At 44.1% G+C, this 16762-nt stretch overlaps 1 protein-coding gene across 5 annotated transcripts in view; it reads right to left on the reverse strand.

The window, feature by feature from the left end:
• The window catches only part of MAGI3 (membrane associated guanylate kinase, WW and PDZ domain containing 3), a 75856-nt gene that overhangs the window by 4746 nt on the left and 54348 nt on the right, over positions 1 to 16762 (reverse strand). For 3 of the 5 annotated variants that reach the window (XM_075521714.1, XM_075521716.1, XM_075521717.1), the window contains exons 12-20: positions 15859 to 16012; positions 15171 to 15262; positions 12799 to 12991; positions 11342 to 11527; positions 7542 to 7727; positions 3933 to 4035; positions 3692 to 3824; positions 3037 to 3180; positions 631 to 769 (exon numbers count right to left, since the gene is read on the reverse strand). In XM_075521714.1, coding sequence (XP_075377829.1) covers positions 631 to 769; positions 3037 to 3180; positions 3692 to 3824; positions 3933 to 4035; positions 7542 to 7727; positions 11342 to 11527; positions 12799 to 12991; positions 15171 to 15262; positions 15859 to 16012 — 1330 coding nt within the window. The remainder of the gene's footprint in view (positions 1 to 630; positions 770 to 3036; positions 3181 to 3691; positions 3825 to 3932; positions 4036 to 7541; positions 7728 to 11341; positions 11528 to 12798; positions 12992 to 15170; positions 15263 to 15858; positions 16013 to 16762) is intronic. The other 2 variants (XM_075521715.1, XM_075521718.1) reach the window with 1 other exon arrangement.

The following is a 16762-nucleotide window of genomic DNA, read 5'->3' on the forward strand; positions in this document are numbered from 1 at the left end:
CCTAAGTCAGACTCAAAACCATCAGTTCTGGGCTCTGTAGCTGAACTCAGAGCTCCTGCAAGCATTTGCTTTTCTATCCTTCCTTTTTTTTGCCTACAAAGTTGTGCTTTCCTGTTGTAGATGCAGAAGTCACAACTTTAAACAAACAGAATCTATTTTGAGAGCAAAGCTGTCTCTCCCCCTGCTTTCTAAAGTTTTGGCTTTGAAAAACAAAGCATTCCATAATTTAGAAGGCTAAAAACAGTGAAGTAAATCTGTACAGAAATAATCTTAACAATATAGGTGTTTTGAACTGAGTACTGTATCACAGAGAATTTTAATTTAAATTAAAAGGCAATCACTGTTAATTATCACATCTGTATAGGAAAACTTGATTAGCTTGGACAGAGCTGAGAAACATTACAATTACAAATATGCAATAATTTCATACTGTGTGATATTCCTAGGTACTTGTCCTGTGTTAATCTTACCAAAAATATTCCTTGTATTTTAAAACAAATAAGAACACCTGCACAGCTATCAAAAAGGGAACCGCTAACTACTTCAGTGCACAAGCACCAAAGTCTCCTTATCAGACTGTACTCCACTGCCTTGGACCCTCAAAACGAAACCGCACTTGAGATGACGTACTGTGATCTGGTATCGAGCCAGTCCCTGGTCTCAGCAGCAGCAGCACTTTATTCCCTCCAGCCTGAATCAGCTCAATAGCTCGCGTGTGAGTGATTCCTTGGGTGGGTTCTCCATTAATTTCAACAATTTGGTCCCCAACCTGACGAGAAAATAGCAACCAGGTTAGTCTGTATGAATCTCTGACACCGTAAACTGATTTTTCATTTAGAAAGAAAAAAATAGAGGCAGATGCTTCTGTTTTTCCTCTCATGCTAAAATCCACTCAGCAATAGCAACACCATTCTATGGCTGCTGATTAACACAATGCAACGCAACGCTCTGGCGGTTCAGAGCTCTTCAAGCAGGTCTTCTGCTCAGCCAGCTCAATAAAAGATCTCAGGTTCCTTGAACACATCTTCCATTTATTTACAAGTGATGAGACAGATACAGCCATGTGCTTGAATGTATTTTCATTCTGGATCATCGTATGGAGGGAGCTTATGGATGAACCACATCAAACCTGGCACCATGCGCCTCTTTAAAGTCACGCTAACTAGGTAAGTAACACAGCAACTTCTCTACGCTTAATGCAGAGCTGAATGCTAACATGGGAGAACAGGTTTTATGTAAGGAAAGGATTTTTTTATTCCAGATAGGAGAGATCACCACTATGCAGGTATCAGTACTAAGGTCTCTGAGGCCAATTAGCAATGTACAGAGGTACTGGGCAGGTAATTACAGTTCACGCTACCTTTGCAGGCTGCTGGAAAGGGGTTGGAATAGCACCCCCACAAAGAGGGTTATGAAACCTATTTCGCAACACATGGATCAGCCAATGGATGTCACTAGCACGTAAAATTAGCAGTTTAAAGAGACTGTCTGGTCTTTGTTAAATAAACTGTCTCTGCCAAAGGAGGTCACTGGCTGGTTACTCATCGGACAGGACAGGACGCTCCACACCACACGACGTGCCTCCCGACATGCTCAGTTGCCATTAACTGGGTGAGAAATTCCCCTTCCTGTTTTAAAGTACAGCCAGAAAACAACACCATTTTCCAGCTGAGGAGGGAGAAACTGAATGATGTGAAAATCGTGAATAACCTCACGCTGGGCGAGCGCAACCCCTCTGTGCTCCGAGCTGCTGGGGATGCACGGCACAGTGCTGGTGGCCCTGCTCCTCCACAGCCAGCAGCACCAGCCACCGGCTGCGGCAGGCTCACGTTCCCCACGGGACGTGACCACCCACCATCGCAGCAAACGCATCCCTATATACACACATCCCCTGCATAGTAAGGCGCTCGGTGCCAAGTGGTGGGAGGGGGATTTGTGCAAGACTGCTGAGGACCCACAGTCCAGAGTGAAAGTTGACATGTGGGAGCTGGAGCACTTTCAGCAATAGCTTGCTACCACGGTCCCCCCACCAACTCGTGCCTTGGCACAGGTCGCCTACGCAAAGCACCATACGGTCAGCTGGGAACCTTTCGGTTGCTCTTGCCCAGAAAGCAAAGCCCTGGAGCTCAGTGTGACACCACTCGAAGGAGCAATGCAAGAGAAAATATTAGTACTAAAATACTACACCCATGCAGTCTCTCAAGCATGAAGGGAAAAAAGCTAATTAGTGTAAAGAATTTGGGTAACAGAAGTTAACAATACTTAGAATTTCACATCCAGTTAAGCCCCACAGTAGCCCCAGCAAGCATCTGTGTCAGTGCCATTCTACAAACTGTAGTACAAATGGAGGCAGAGCCTCGTGCCAGTGGCCAGACGTGCCGTGAAGCACCAGGACTGCACGTGGGATGGCATCTCACGGGCACCCAGCTCAGCTTCATGCTCCAGCCTCTGAGAATTCAGCTCTGGGCAGCAGTCACAGATTCTCACATACCATTACTCTTTGCTATTTTACCCATATATTTTGCTTTTACTACAATATTTGAAAGTTAATTCCTTACACAAACATAACAATTAACATAATAATCTTTGAAAAAAGTTAGGCTTATATCTTAAAACTCTGCACAGAACAGCAATAGCACAACGTACACACAAACATTCCTTACAAATTCACTGACTCGGACAGTGATTCTCCTTTCAGCTTTCTGTTCCCTGGGCAATTTCTTGTCTGGGTTCCTCAAGTATCCCAAGTAGCTGCTGCTCATGCCCTGGGACATGTGCGTCGTTGTAACTCAAGCATGGACGGACAGTTCATTTTGGATGGCCAGAGCTGTTCGTATAGTTCTCCTCTAAAAGCCTACCACCACAGCACTTGCTGGCACTGCACAGTAACAGCTGAAGAAGGGCAGCTGCCCCGATGCTGTTCTGCCTCCTGCGACCCTGCACTCATGAAAAAACAAAACCTGTTGCTACTGTAGGTGAATTAATGTGTCAAAAGGGCAGCTTGATCAACAAATTGATTAGAGAAGACAAACTCACATGTACTCTCCCATCTTTGACAGCTGGCCCATCTTCAGCAAGTCGAAGGATGAATAAGCCCATGTTGTATTCCTTTCCTCCTCGAAGACTGAATCCAAACCCTCGAGGGCCCCTTTCCAACTCTACTGGGAAACAGCCAGGATTCTGTGCAGAATTCAGACAAAAAAAAGGGATGAGGACCTGTAAGCAGATTTAAACATTTGTTTTTCTGGAAAAATGCTTCATGCATTTCTCCACTTTGAGAAATGTGCAATCCACAATTTAAACTGAATTCATCACAACTCATGTGTGATTAGGTGTAATGGTTTCATTCTCAGTCTAAACATACAGAACATTTTTCCTTCTAAGTTTTAGATATGCATGAAATTTCTTTAAGAAACTTTGCCAAAGGGTCTGTAGTAGCCCCACTGCAAGCATTTTCTGCTTCTTTTATAATTATAATGAGTATGCAACTATACTAAGGAGATAATCAAATTTAAAATATTAGTAAAAACATTCTGTGAAACACTTTAATGCATTTTTATACAGAACTTTTCTACCCACATCTGACAGGGAAATGTTTTATTGTTCTGCTTTTGAATACTCTGTGGCAATGCTACTGTAGCACCTTAACAAATGAGTATTTTGCATGTCTCCACACCCTCTGGACGGTTACCTGTACCTGGGAATGACGGCTACCAATAACTGCAGCAACACCAGCATCGGATTGTGTCAAGTGCTTATGCTCGGGCCAGGAAAGCCTGTAACTATTTGAAACTTCTTTTCCAGCTTCACCTTCCGTAGCTCCCCTACACAGAGGTAAAAGGACGTGGATGTCACCTTTGCATTACCAATCCCTCTGGTCAAGCTTTTCTAGCCGTTCTCAGTTCCTTTTGCCAGAAGCAAAAGCTCTGTACCTGTCTGTGCCGGAAGGGTTGATCTGTGCTGATCCCAGCGGTCGGTGCTGCGGAGCTGGACTCTGCCTGGTGGAGTTTGTTCCTGACGGAGGACCACGGTGTTCTAATAAATTCAAACAAAACTGACAGTCAGAGAAAACTTCCCAAATATAAAGCTAGGTGCGCTCACCACGAGACCACAGTGACCATCAGCACTGTGTCTGCTGTTCCTAAGGATGCTACTGTCACAGCATCTCAGGTTGAGCTGAGCTCACCACAGTCACAAGGTGAAGAGGATTTTCCAAGGTCTAATGCCATAAGCCAGGAACCCAAGTGTAGTTCATTTGTTCCATGGAATAAATTCCTAGGAATGTTATTCTTACCTACACTACTTTTCCCCAGAAAAACAATACAATTTTAACCAAACCAGACATGAACAGAAGGGTTTTAGACTATCTGCAAGTTGATAAAGACCAGAAGGCATTAGGGCTAGTCAGATCCATGAAGTTGGTTCGGATGCTCAGTAAAATAAAATTTTGTAAGAGATGAAGAATAATGCCCATTTGAGAACACATCCCTTTTTAAAGGTAAGAGGAGAATGAGGATCTGCAGGGGCAACGAGGATTCACAGGTGAAGACCCTAAAGATGGAGGGAAACTGCCAACTCATTTAAGGCACAACGGAGAGTTTGCTACCGGCCAGCCATAGGAAAGGTTATGAACTGGTCCCACAGCCACACTGGAGGGACTCGTTCACTGACAGGTTATCAACGAGAATTTTAAAGTGTTTCACCTTCTCCCAAAGGCTACGTAAAAATTGAAGTATAATGACATTTTAATAAAATCTTTTAGAATAGTTTAAGATTGTGCACTTTACAATAAATTCAGTGCATTTATGAAAAAAACATGTTTCAGGATACAAAATGTCTCTGTCACTTAAGAGTAATGAACCATAGCCTATGCAAAAAGCTGCCTCTTAGCTAGAACCTGAAATGGCAAGTTGTGGCCCAAGATGAACTTATGTACTGAGTTATACACTAATAAACTCCTTTTCCTTATAAGGGTTAAAAAAAAAATCCCAAGCACCCAAACTAGAGATGTTCCAGTCCTCTGTTAGGTGCATCACATTACTGCATTTCTCAGTTAAGAACAAACAAACCCCAGTAAAATATACAAAGCGCTCAAGCACCTTAAGGGAAGGAAAATGTAATGCATATTAGTAGAGTGAATTTCTCAGGTATGCGAGACCTCCCAAGTCCTTCACAGGACTGCTTGGTGCTATTACAACGACATGCCTTAAAGAGGTTTTTCTCTAGAGACAAAATGTCAACTTTTACTCCTGGTTTATACTCAGAGTTTTAATTTAGAAGCACAGGCAAGAAAAATGCCATCTGTTTGTACAAATTCTCCAGTCCTCTTTTCAGCCTGCTCTCTTGTGTTTCCAGCTAATATATGACAAAAGCTGACAGGCTCTTGCTTTTGTGAAAAATGTTAAAGAATGTCCTCTGGCGCATGAAGTGGAATTCGTTTATTCGTATGAAAAGCAAAGATCACACATCTGTGAAAGCTGCGAGGGAGAGGGAAGGGGTACAAGGCAGTATTTCCTTGGCAGTCTCAGAGGACAGCACTGAAGATGATGCACTGGGGAGCAGCAAACTCTATTAGGGTTTATCCTTTGTGATGCCGAACAGCTTCTGGCAAAACGGGCATTCTTCTCTTTGGAGCTGCATCCTGCATCTTCCTCGGTGTTAACCACTGTCTTATGAACCGCCTCTGTGAAGCTCAGCTCTCTCCCCGCAGCTCAGCGGGGATAACGCCTGAAGCCCCGACTAATTCACATCCACTCTGGCTTTCTACGGGAGTCTGCTGTATGGAGGGTTATGCTGTGAGCTAAACTGTATTTCTCTAGCTAAATCAAGGAGAATTTTAAGTGGTGATATATTCCCATATCTGTGGAACAGGGTCTGCTTCTCTCTCCTTCATTGTCACAAATTCTTTACATCTGAAACATGCCAACTCCAGCTCCTCTAAGCCACACATTTTTTCTGACCGGTCTCTTCAGTCTAGTTTTATCACCTGCTACTGACTTTTTTTTCCTTCTCTTTGTTGATTCTCCTCAGATTCTTGTTTTATCTCTACATTTATCTCTCCAAATCTGTAACTGAGGAAGCGGGAAAAGCTAAGTTCTTACACAGAGTCCAGGTAAGGTCATGCATAAATAAGGGACAATAACGTTATATTCAGAAAGCTTATTTTGAAAACAAAGCTGATCAAGAGCCCTGGAGAAACAGATCTAATGTAACCAACTCAAACTTCAGTTGCATTATAAACATTGCCCTGAGCAACTGCTTTAGGTGTGTCCCTTCAAACTGGAATGAATTAGAGTTGATAAAAATGAAAATCTTAATAGAAAAATAATGATTTATAGAAATCTCTCTGCTTCAAAAATTAACAAAAAGGAAAATTAAGTCTTTGAAACTCTGTATTACAGGCTGAGATAGCATGTTAAATATTTGCAATGAATGTGAAATTAGAGAATCATCTGTTGGCTTTATTCACATTCTGGCTTTAGGTATTTATTATTTAGAAGGTGAAGAAAGCCAACTTTCTGGCAAAATAATGATAGCGAGTTTAATTAAACCCACAAGCAGCAATCCAGAAAAATGCAGTGGTAAGCAGGGCTGGAAAACAGCTTTTCTCTTCAAATGATTGGGTTTTACATATTTATAGTGAGCTGTTTGTATAGGAACAATACCATATTGAACGCAGCGTCGCATGGGAGCTTTCATTAAAAATATGGTCTCTAAAGATGGGACTTTGCAGTCACAAATACTCACTTTGCTGCTCAGATGACACGGCAGTTGCGTGTGAAGAATTTGCTAGCAGCCTGGGAGGCTCTGCAGGAAAACCCCAAGTAAGGTTTTTATGGTGGGATGTGACCATTTTTGAAAGCGCAGCTTTGGCAGCCAGAACAACTACAGGATGTTTCTGTTGTATCCCAGGGGTGCAGCATTAGGCAATTTGTATATTTTAACATGGCAGGAAGGAAAAACTCAGAGTGCCTAAAAGGAGAGGATCTGGAAAGCAGGTGTCCCTGCGGCCTGGAGCACCCTAGCTCTGCCCGGCAGAGCTGCTCCAGAGCATCCCAAGAGCACCACCCTCGTCTGGAACAAAGCTCCTGGCAGCCACTGCAGCAGCAGAGGAGCCGGCACTGTCCAGGGGCGAGAAGATTTTCTCTCTGAGCATCCTCCCGTCAGTCTGCTGTAGCTCTCCCAGGAGAGCTCATTTCTCTTTGGTTGAAGAATACAAGGTCTGGACAAGACATGCTTCCATGTGAGCAGCAGTCTCCCTCTCTCACATGAGAAACCATGAGAATTTCTCTTACCCTGCACTGTATTGGTAATACTTGTATCTTATTTTTCAATATAACCACCTCGGCAGCTGTCTCTCTCTGCCCCACCTGCCTTCAGCTCTTCTTCCAGAGCAAACAGATGAGATTCACTCTTTTCCTTAATTTCCAAACATCTTAAAATACTCCACTTTAAGTGAATTAACTTCAGAAGTTGCAAACATTGGACTCTGGCAGTGTGGTAGGCCCCATCCACCCGGCGGGGCCACGCGCTCTCCTTACCTTCTTCAGCCACGACAGTCAGAGTCACCACGTTGCCCGCGTCCTTGATCAGCTGCACTATGCTGTCGTGCGAGAGCTCCACGATCGACTGACCATTCACTGCCGAGATGCGGTCTCCCACCTTCAGCTTCCCGCACTGGTCAGCTGGGCTCCCATCTATAACTCGCCCGATCTTGTGAGGAATCACTAGGAAATCAAGAACAGGCACAGCAGCACAATTAATGTTCATGTCAGATAAGCATCACGCAGACCCAGAATTACCACAGTCATCCCAGAGACCACTCCTGCTCTAAAGGGCGGCACTGCTAGCACAAGAAAAGCCTGCAAATAATGAAGAAAGCTTCGCTCAGTAGAGCGAATGGAAACACCAGCCCCTGACAGCATGGCCTTGTCACGTGCAAGGTGTTGTGCCTAAAGGAAAACACGGGAAGGAAATGGGTCACATCTGCAAAGGGATGAGTAAGACCATGTGTCCCAGGAGCGCTCTGAAGCAGGTTGTTTTGCCATAGTGTATTGTTTTCTATTTCATGCACAGACCCTGGAGCACTGTGTGGACTCAGAGACAGTTACACACATCCAGTTTAACACAGTCATTAGAAATCCAGATGCACGCGTTAACTCTTCCTCCTTGCAACCAGAAGTTAAGCCTTAAACACACTTCAAAAGGACATCAAACTTCTCCTGCCAGAGACTAACTTAGTAACCTGGTGAACACCTCAGCAGCGACCCTCGGCACACCCAGGCAGCACAGCAAGGTGTGCTAGATCAGCTCCGCACAGACCCGTTCCCTGTTCCTGCTCTCCAAGATGAACTTGCACCTGTAATAATTGGCTTGAATTTTAGCTAGCTCTCCTGGCTTGGTTTCCTCAGTTCATCCCATAGTGACACTTTGCTCTGTATACAGACTCCTCTAGAGGCCAAAGCAATGGGGCCGGAAAAGACAGAACAGGGAAAAGAGGGAATTTTATGAGAAGTAGAAGGAAAAAAGACTGCTCTTAGTTACTTTCCCAGAGGTGAACACAGATGCAGGAACGAGCAAAACTAAAAAGGCACAAGGATGGAGGGATGCTCCACTCCAGCACGGTGCCTTCTCTGGTGCCTGTCCCATGGGAGAGCACTGCTGGGGCCCCAGCGGCTCCCGTGCCCTCCACGCCAAGAGCCATGCTGGTGCTGGGGGGAGAGAACTTGTTTTACGGTTTGCTGACCCGAAGATGGCACTCGGCAGCCAGCGAGATGCCGTTGTGACAGGAGGAGCCTACCAAAACCTGGGGCAAGAGAGCGGCTCGTTGAGCTGCCTGCGTGCTGATGCGGCCCCGACAGAGCAGATCCGCATTACATCAAAGCACATCAGTCAGCATGCTTTCCCATGCGTCTAAAACAGCCCTTCATTCGTATGTGGGCGCCTGAAAGCATAGCGAATGGGCTCCTGTCCTTCCCAAATCCCTCTTCAGGGCTCTTCTGTGCAGGAACCGCTGCACCACTCCTTTGTAACTCATTTCCGAACACCTCTCCAGACTGACCTCCGCATGTTTCATAAATGCTCTCTTCCTAGTACTTCATGTACCTGTTTGCCTGTTTACATCTCCAAAGCCTGGAGTGGGTTTGATGGATACCTGTTTTCTGTAGTCACTGCTCTCCCAAACATGCTTTTCTCCAAGGGATCAGAGAGGTGAGGAACATTATGCACCCGTCAGGATTATCAGCTGGCTTTTCAAAACCATGACAGCAAATCTGAAACACTTTCACAGCGTCATCAGCCACCCAAGATTAAAAAGCCATCAAGGATTGTTTTAATGAGCTAGCACAGGCAGAAGTTACTCCGAAGGAACAGACATTGATGCCTTCTAGCATTTACCATGAGTTTAAATTTTAATTACACTTTCCTTAGTAGACTGTTTTTTTAAGTATTATATAAACCTAAGAGCAACTGTGAAGAGTAAAGCACTGCAGGGCTGCAAACTCAATTGCTGATTACTTTTTTTAAAATATCCTGGATTTAGAAGAACACAGTAGCTTCATGTTAAACCGTGGCACAGAAAAGCTCTGCACAGCACAGCCTGTGGTTGCACCAGCGTCTCTTTATCCTGTGTGTTAGAAAGAGCCCGGACCACAGGGCTTATGTTTCCAGCACTGGAATAGTTTCAGTTGTCTTCTACTTTCAGTTCTAATATCAAATAAACAGGGATTTGCAGCAGATCCTCAGACAAAAATGCTGTCTGTAGTAAAGTTATATTACAAAAGAATACCAATATATTATAGAATAATTCTGTTTATAGTATTTTTTCTTAATATCTGACTGACCAGACAACACACTGTCAACCCACGGCCACTCTGACATGGGACACAATCATCTACGCAGCATCACGGAGGGTGACAGCTCGCCCTGCTGTTGCCACGGGAACCCAACAGCAGTGGGCAGCTCGCGCGTGGACCACTGCCGCTGCGCCGACCCACCGCTGCGCCGACCCACCGCGCCAGGCGCTTCCAGAATGGCTGGCTTTAACATTCTTGAAAAGGTATTGTCTGAGCCAAGACCGCATCACACTCTAAATATCTATCATATGAATTCAGCACAATGTTATTTAGAAACAGATTTTTTTCTGTGCTCCTGCTGGTTTTTTTATTGTGCAGTAGAATGAAGTGGAGAAACAGAAGAAAGTGTCTGAGGCTCAATAAGAGACACACTTTCAAGCCACCATGATGTCTGCCTGGAACCAGCTGAGGAAGTTTCAGAAGGGTGATTTACACTAAGGAACTAAAGGAACCAAGTAAGGATTTCAGGAGTTATCTGTACCTTAATGTCAGTGAATTGGGTTTGTTTATGGGTGAACACACTGAGCTGGCTTCTAGTTCAAGGGCTGACACAGATAACCCAAACTTGATGGCCAAAGGGAACAAATCTCAAAGATGATCCTACTCGCCACCTCATGCAAAAAATATTCAATAGCCTCTACCTGGCACTGCTAGGTAAGTAGCAGCCATCAGCACGACGAATACAAAGGCACTTGATTACACTGAGCAGACCTGCTCCTGTGCAGGGGTCATGGATCTTTCCACTAATGGAGTTGGACTCCAGGGCTTCCTGCAAGCAGCTTCTCTCATTCACTTCTGCGCACAATATTTCTTTTTATTTTTGCTTTTAACCTTGGTTATTTTGCTGTTTATCTTTACAACTATGCGTGAAGCCATGTCCGTATGTCAGAACTGTAATACCCGAGTGTGCTACTTTTTCGTTTTGATGATCTTTCTAGACAAACACCCTACCTGTCTGACAGTAACAACTTCTTTGCTTTCTTCCAAGTACTGCAGTCTCTGCTTTCTCAGATCCCCAAAATAAGAAATTCTACCTGATTAGGTAATGTAAAGCCAAGGTTGAAACTATAGTTCCATTAAAATGCCTATGAATTAATGCAGTGTGAGAATCTACATCACCACCGCAGCCTGACAACCATCCACGTCCTGAAGACTGCCCTGTGACAAGTGCACACTCCCGTGTACGGGCTGGTTGTGTGTGATGTACTTCCCCCCTGCTCCCCACTTATGTCACAGTTGGGTGAAAAAGAGCATAAACATGAAGCAAGACAGACCACGCTGCCTTGGGTTGGGCTGTGAAATAGCGTGAGTGAAAGATGACTGTATTGACACAGAGTGCTGCGTAGGTAACACCAGCACATCAAAGAAAGAGAAATCCCTGATGAAGCTGCAGCCTGCTCCTGCCTGCTAATGCCAGCAGCAGCTTTGGTACAAGCACCACGCAGCGAGGCCGGGCAGCGACAACGCCGCCAGAACATGGCACTTACCACCAGGAGGAGGTTTGTTCTTTGAGGTGAGGATGACGAAGCCAAATCCTTCGTTCTCCTTCCGCTGCAGACGGACATCATAGACCTCTGGGGACTGCTGGTTTGCAAACTCTACCCGATTCAGCCGGGGAGAGCTGTTTTGCGTCAAGACTGGCTGCGACTCCTCCTCTTCCGGTTGCTTTTCCCCTTGCAGGTAACAGACAAACAACGAATAAGGAAAAAACAATACTGCTGTTTTACCAAGCAACTACAGCAAAACTGTACATCTCAGAATCGGTGCCAGCATGAGGAAACACTGTCTGCCTGGGAAAGTAAGGGGTGAGTTTATTAACAATACGATTTGGATCAAATAGAAATCAGATGCAGGATAAAGCATTCAAAGGCCCAGAGTCCTACCCTGGTGTGCACAGTTATGCAAGGAAAGCCTGCTGCACACTGGCTGCACACAGCCGAACAGACTTGGCAGTGTGTACACAGACTTTGTCAGAGCGGTCTGATGCCTTTTTAAAGTAAAAAAAACATCGTGGCTTTTCTGCATGCTACAAGTACAAGATCTACAGCAGAGATCCAGCTACAAACTACAACTATTGCTATCTTAAGCGAGGAACAACTGTTTCCTTGGAACAATGGAAACGTTTTTTAAAAGGCAGTTTGAAGACTGAAGCCAGGCTTTCTTTTAGGAAACCTACAAAATTTTGGTCCTGGTAGTCTATCTATTGGAAGACATCTTAAAGAAATTGAGAATTTATCTTAAAAATACTTTTTCCTTTTACATGTATATACTCAGAATTAATGGTTGAGTAATGCAATGGAAAAGCAATACTGGTTGCGAATTAATGGTTGAGTAATGCAATGGAAAAGCAATACTGGTTGCTAATCAGAACAGGGGACTGTTACCAATTCTCCTGAACCACATCCCAGATCCATCATTCACATGATGGCCATCATCAAGTCAAGGACAATAATCTTCTGTACATTGCCAATCTGGACACTGGTCTAAAACTGCAGAATCACAAGGTGCTGCCCTGAATCATCTCTGGTTTGAATGCACTTATTCTTGCTACACATAGATGCCAAAAGACTTGAGAATACAGCATGTGGTACAGAAAAGATTGTGTTACTACTCGATTTGCATAGCATTAGTGGCTGTTCTAACTAGTGTCTGCAAAAATATCTGCTATCTGTTGAAGAAAACACCACTGCCATCATAATTTTCAGAGCCTTACCTGTGCGAGCAGTGCAAACTGGCAAGCACCAAAGCATCAGCTTATTAAATTCTGCTTTTCTCCACTTACTCAGAATTATAGCTGACCCTCCTGAATCTCAGGCTGCTCAGCTCTAGTGCAATAATCGGGAAGTTTCAGAGCAGCTTTAGTCGATTTGATTACAAAAACGTAAGCGTTCCTTTAGCCAGATCTGTGTCCTGCAGTACCCTCTCCGGACAGACAGACACATACCACCAAAGAAGATCTTCCTCCGGACTGTGAGCAGCACCTGACCGTTCCGTGCAGCACTGGTCATTAAGTCCAAAACTTGTTTGTGCGACTTCCCTTTAACAGGGACTCCATCGATACACATCAGCTCATCCGCAGCTCGAAGCCTGCCGTCTTTTTCTGCTGCTCCCAACGGGATTATGGCTCCAATATAAATCTGTCAGCAGAGCAGAGTAAGGGGGTTTGAACAGCAGAACATGAACTCATCAGAACACGTAATGGTTGGAATCCAGGTGAATCCAGACAGATGAGGGCTTTTGGGAAGACATTTTTAAAGATTACCTGATTGTCCAACTCCAGCAGAAACACAGCCAGTGAGTGTACTTTGCACAAGCTGACTCAGTAGATACAATTTGGGGGCTCAAAGCATTCAGTAAATACACAAAGTTTGGGGGGATTTTTAATTCTTATTGCCATGAATTCTGGAAGCATCACTATCTCCTGAGCATATCTGTCAGTTTGTTAAAAAGCCCAACTTTTGACATAAGTATATACTGTGTACTTATTACATATATATGATTTCTCAGACATTATTGAAATGAAAGCCTCTGTCATTTATTCTACTTATTTTATTTTTTTTACCAAGACTAGGCCAGAGTGACTGGGGAAGAAGTAAAAGCTTTCGAAAGAACTCAAATTTGCTGCTGAAAAGTAGACAGTTCCATGCTTGCAGGTTTTTCAGTGCACAGCTCTTGGTGATTAGATAATGAATTCAAACAGCTGCATGCCCCTTATCAATTTTGTCTACCCTCACCTCATAAAGTGCTACTACACATAACACAGATAAGAGCACCACACACTATTTCATATGCTAGAATCACATTCAGGTTAAATGAAAGATTAAGAATAATTATGGCCAGTAGTTGTTGGAGGTTAAGCAATGTGGGGCAGATCATCTGCATAAGGCATTCATGACATGAGCTTGACACTTAACCAACAGCTATGGCTGTTATGGAAACAAACCACCACAAATGCTATAAAGTGCAACAGAAGTAAGATTGTTTTGTTTTGCTCTTCCTTTTCTTTAAATGCATGTTAGAAAAAAAAAACAAAAAACAAAAAACAGCTAGCACTGTATCACAGCTGTGAACGGAAAAAAAAATGTATTCCTTAACTGTGATCAAAAAGCAATCTATGAGTACCTACTCCAAAAGCTTTTCCTCTTAACTTGGCAGCTGAAGGAACAGTCCCTGACATAGAGCACAAGTCTTAGCACTCCTTCCCAGAGAAAAATTGTTGCCTTTTTGGAAATGGAGGGGAGTCTCCTAAAGCCTGCTGTCAGAGGTTTCCACCCTGGCATTTGCCCCTCTGCCTCCAACTCGCCACTCCTTGGCAATTACCTCTCAAGCAGAGAGTCATCCAAGTCCAACTGCAACAGCTCTGCAGGCTGAGGCCAGGAAACACGACTACATTGCCGACTTAAAATCATAACTGAACTCTAGTCACTGACCAGGTTAAAGCAACCCAGGCTCTAACCTGTGCATTCCTCCTCCTGTGCAAACATCAGAGCTACACTTTGATGCCAATTACAATGCAAAACACCACCAACATCCATTTGCAGAAGGAAGCCAGTCTTAATAGGTTCTGCTTCAAGGCTTTCACAAAAATCCTGAAGTACCACATTTTGTATTTTCTGAGATGAGAGGGAAAAACACAAGGCAAATAAAAGCCTGAAAGAATGCACTGGAAAGGCTGTGCTTGTCTCCTTGAGACGAATCCACCAGAAACCACACTGACTGACAGAACAAAATGCATCTTTGCAAATTTGGTGGGAGAGGTGGGGGAAAAAGGGTGCCACACAATCCCAAATCTTGCCTCATTTCACTGGGCTGCATTCAAAAGAATGGCCTGATGGAGTTTTTGCAGGGTGAGCAGCAGCTTCCTCCCACTCATCTGCTCCCCGGGATGCGCTGACGTGCACAGCAACACTGAGCATTACCAGGGCGCGTTTTGTGGCAAGACCACCACCGGGACCAGGCGGAAACGGGCAAAGGCTGAGCGCCAGCGTTGCCCTTTCGAGTGCTCCTGAGACACAGCAACAACTACAGAAACACCATTGGTATTTTATCGGCCTGACAGAGAAAACTGCTGCCAAAGACAGACTATAGATAGCGGAAAGGGCACGGGAGCCTTGCAGATTAAAGTCAGCCATGAAGACAAAAAAAAAGAAAGGTAATTCGAATCAATTCTTGATCTTTAAAAGGCAGTTACTGAATTGATCAATTTTGCCGTCACTGAACTGTTCAGAATGAGAGGGAAATGAGGATGACAGAGGAGTCACTCTAACAGTAATACTGTAAGATAACACGTAGGCAACTGTAAATTGTTTTACTTACGGGCTGATCTGGTCCATCCCCTCCAAGCACCCGGAAACCAAAGCCTGACTCTTGTTTTCGCAGGAAAACATCCAAATCTCTTGTGTTTGGAGCTAAGACAAAGCAACATTTGAAAACATGTAAGGAGCTATCTGATTATTGAAAGATTATGCTTTTGTGGTGTGTTCTGATTCTTCTTATCGACAGAGCACAGTAACCAGAAATACAGTAAATAATTCAAACAGTCAAATTTTCAGTGACATTCTCTTTCCAAAATGGAAAAATACATTTTCAAGAAAAGGCTGAAAAAGGAAAGGATAGACTGATGAACGCTAAAGGAGAAATCACAGCTGCATTTGTATGGTGGGCCGGAATAAAATCTGGTCTGTACTACTGCTTAGAGCTACCTTCTATAAACTCTGGAATGGTCAGGTCTACTTCAGTTTACTTCAGAGCTAGATCATCCTTGAGACCATTTCTATGATTAACTGTTTTATCATAAATACAGTTGAAGCATATTGTATCTTTTTTTTAAAAAAGGAGTTCCACAGTTTTTGAATTTCTGTATGAATTATGCATTTCTTGAAATGTTTTACCTACAGGAGGTTAACAAACTCAATACAAAAGTCACGGTAGTTTTACAACACATATGACAAAGAAAAAATTCCTTCATAATTGAATATTTCCAAGTTGAAGTTGATATACTCACGTTTGTCCTCATATATAGTCTTAGATTTCAGGTAGACTTCCGAAGGGTCTAGTTTAGGAGAGCCTGGCTGTACAGCAGTGGGTGGAAATGGCATCGGCTGCGGGATGGGATCTCCAACAGCTTCCAAACTACCTGAACTGTCCTGCTTGTCCTTCTGAAAGACCCCACCCCACAAAATCCATATTAAATCAAAAGCATAACTGAATTTGTGCACGTGTGCGTGCAAAGGCAATAAACCTCACGCAGAGGTGAAATGCAGGACAAAACACGGGAATAGGGGAATAATATTACAACTCAACATAGCTTTTCCAGTGTACGTGTCTGACTGGACTATTGAAGTCTTCCTCACAGGCCACGGATTTCTACTGAAGACTGGGCTTAGAAAGGGGGTTTGAAGTGACTGGTGCTCACAGATGAGTAAAGCTAGCCAGCTCCTGGTGGTTACCGACACCCAGGATGAAGCAGGGCGTACAGGACCGGTCATGTTCAGAGAAGAGCTCTCGACCAGGCTCTGGACCGCAGTCCACCACCACGGGTGGGAGCTGCTCCGTGGGCAATGCCTCCTGCCCACTGCCAAACCGTGTCCAAACAAGAGCACTTGAGGTGTGCCCAACATCAGGTTGTTTGCTGCAGGTATCCCAATGGCATTATAAATACCGAACAGGAGGAATATACTTGGGTAGTGTGAGGCATTAGTAATTCAGTATTTGCATTTTTCTTGTATGGTCTGATAGCTCTGCAACACTCCTATTAGTATTTCATGAAGAAAGGACACCAAACATCCTTGTGGTCTCTCACGCTAACTTCCAATCAATTATGCACTGAAGTAACTCTAAATACTTATTCTGGGCTGAAACCCAACCTGGAAAACTGGAACATGGTAGTCTGCATGCATCTGTGCAAG

The sequence above is a fragment of the Mycteria americana genome, chromosome 20, assembly GCF_035582795.1.
Source record: "Mycteria americana isolate JAX WOST 10 ecotype Jacksonville Zoo and Gardens chromosome 20, USCA_MyAme_1.0, whole genome shotgun sequence".
Lineage (NCBI taxonomy): Eukaryota > Metazoa > Chordata > Aves > Ciconiiformes > Ciconiidae > Mycteria > Mycteria americana.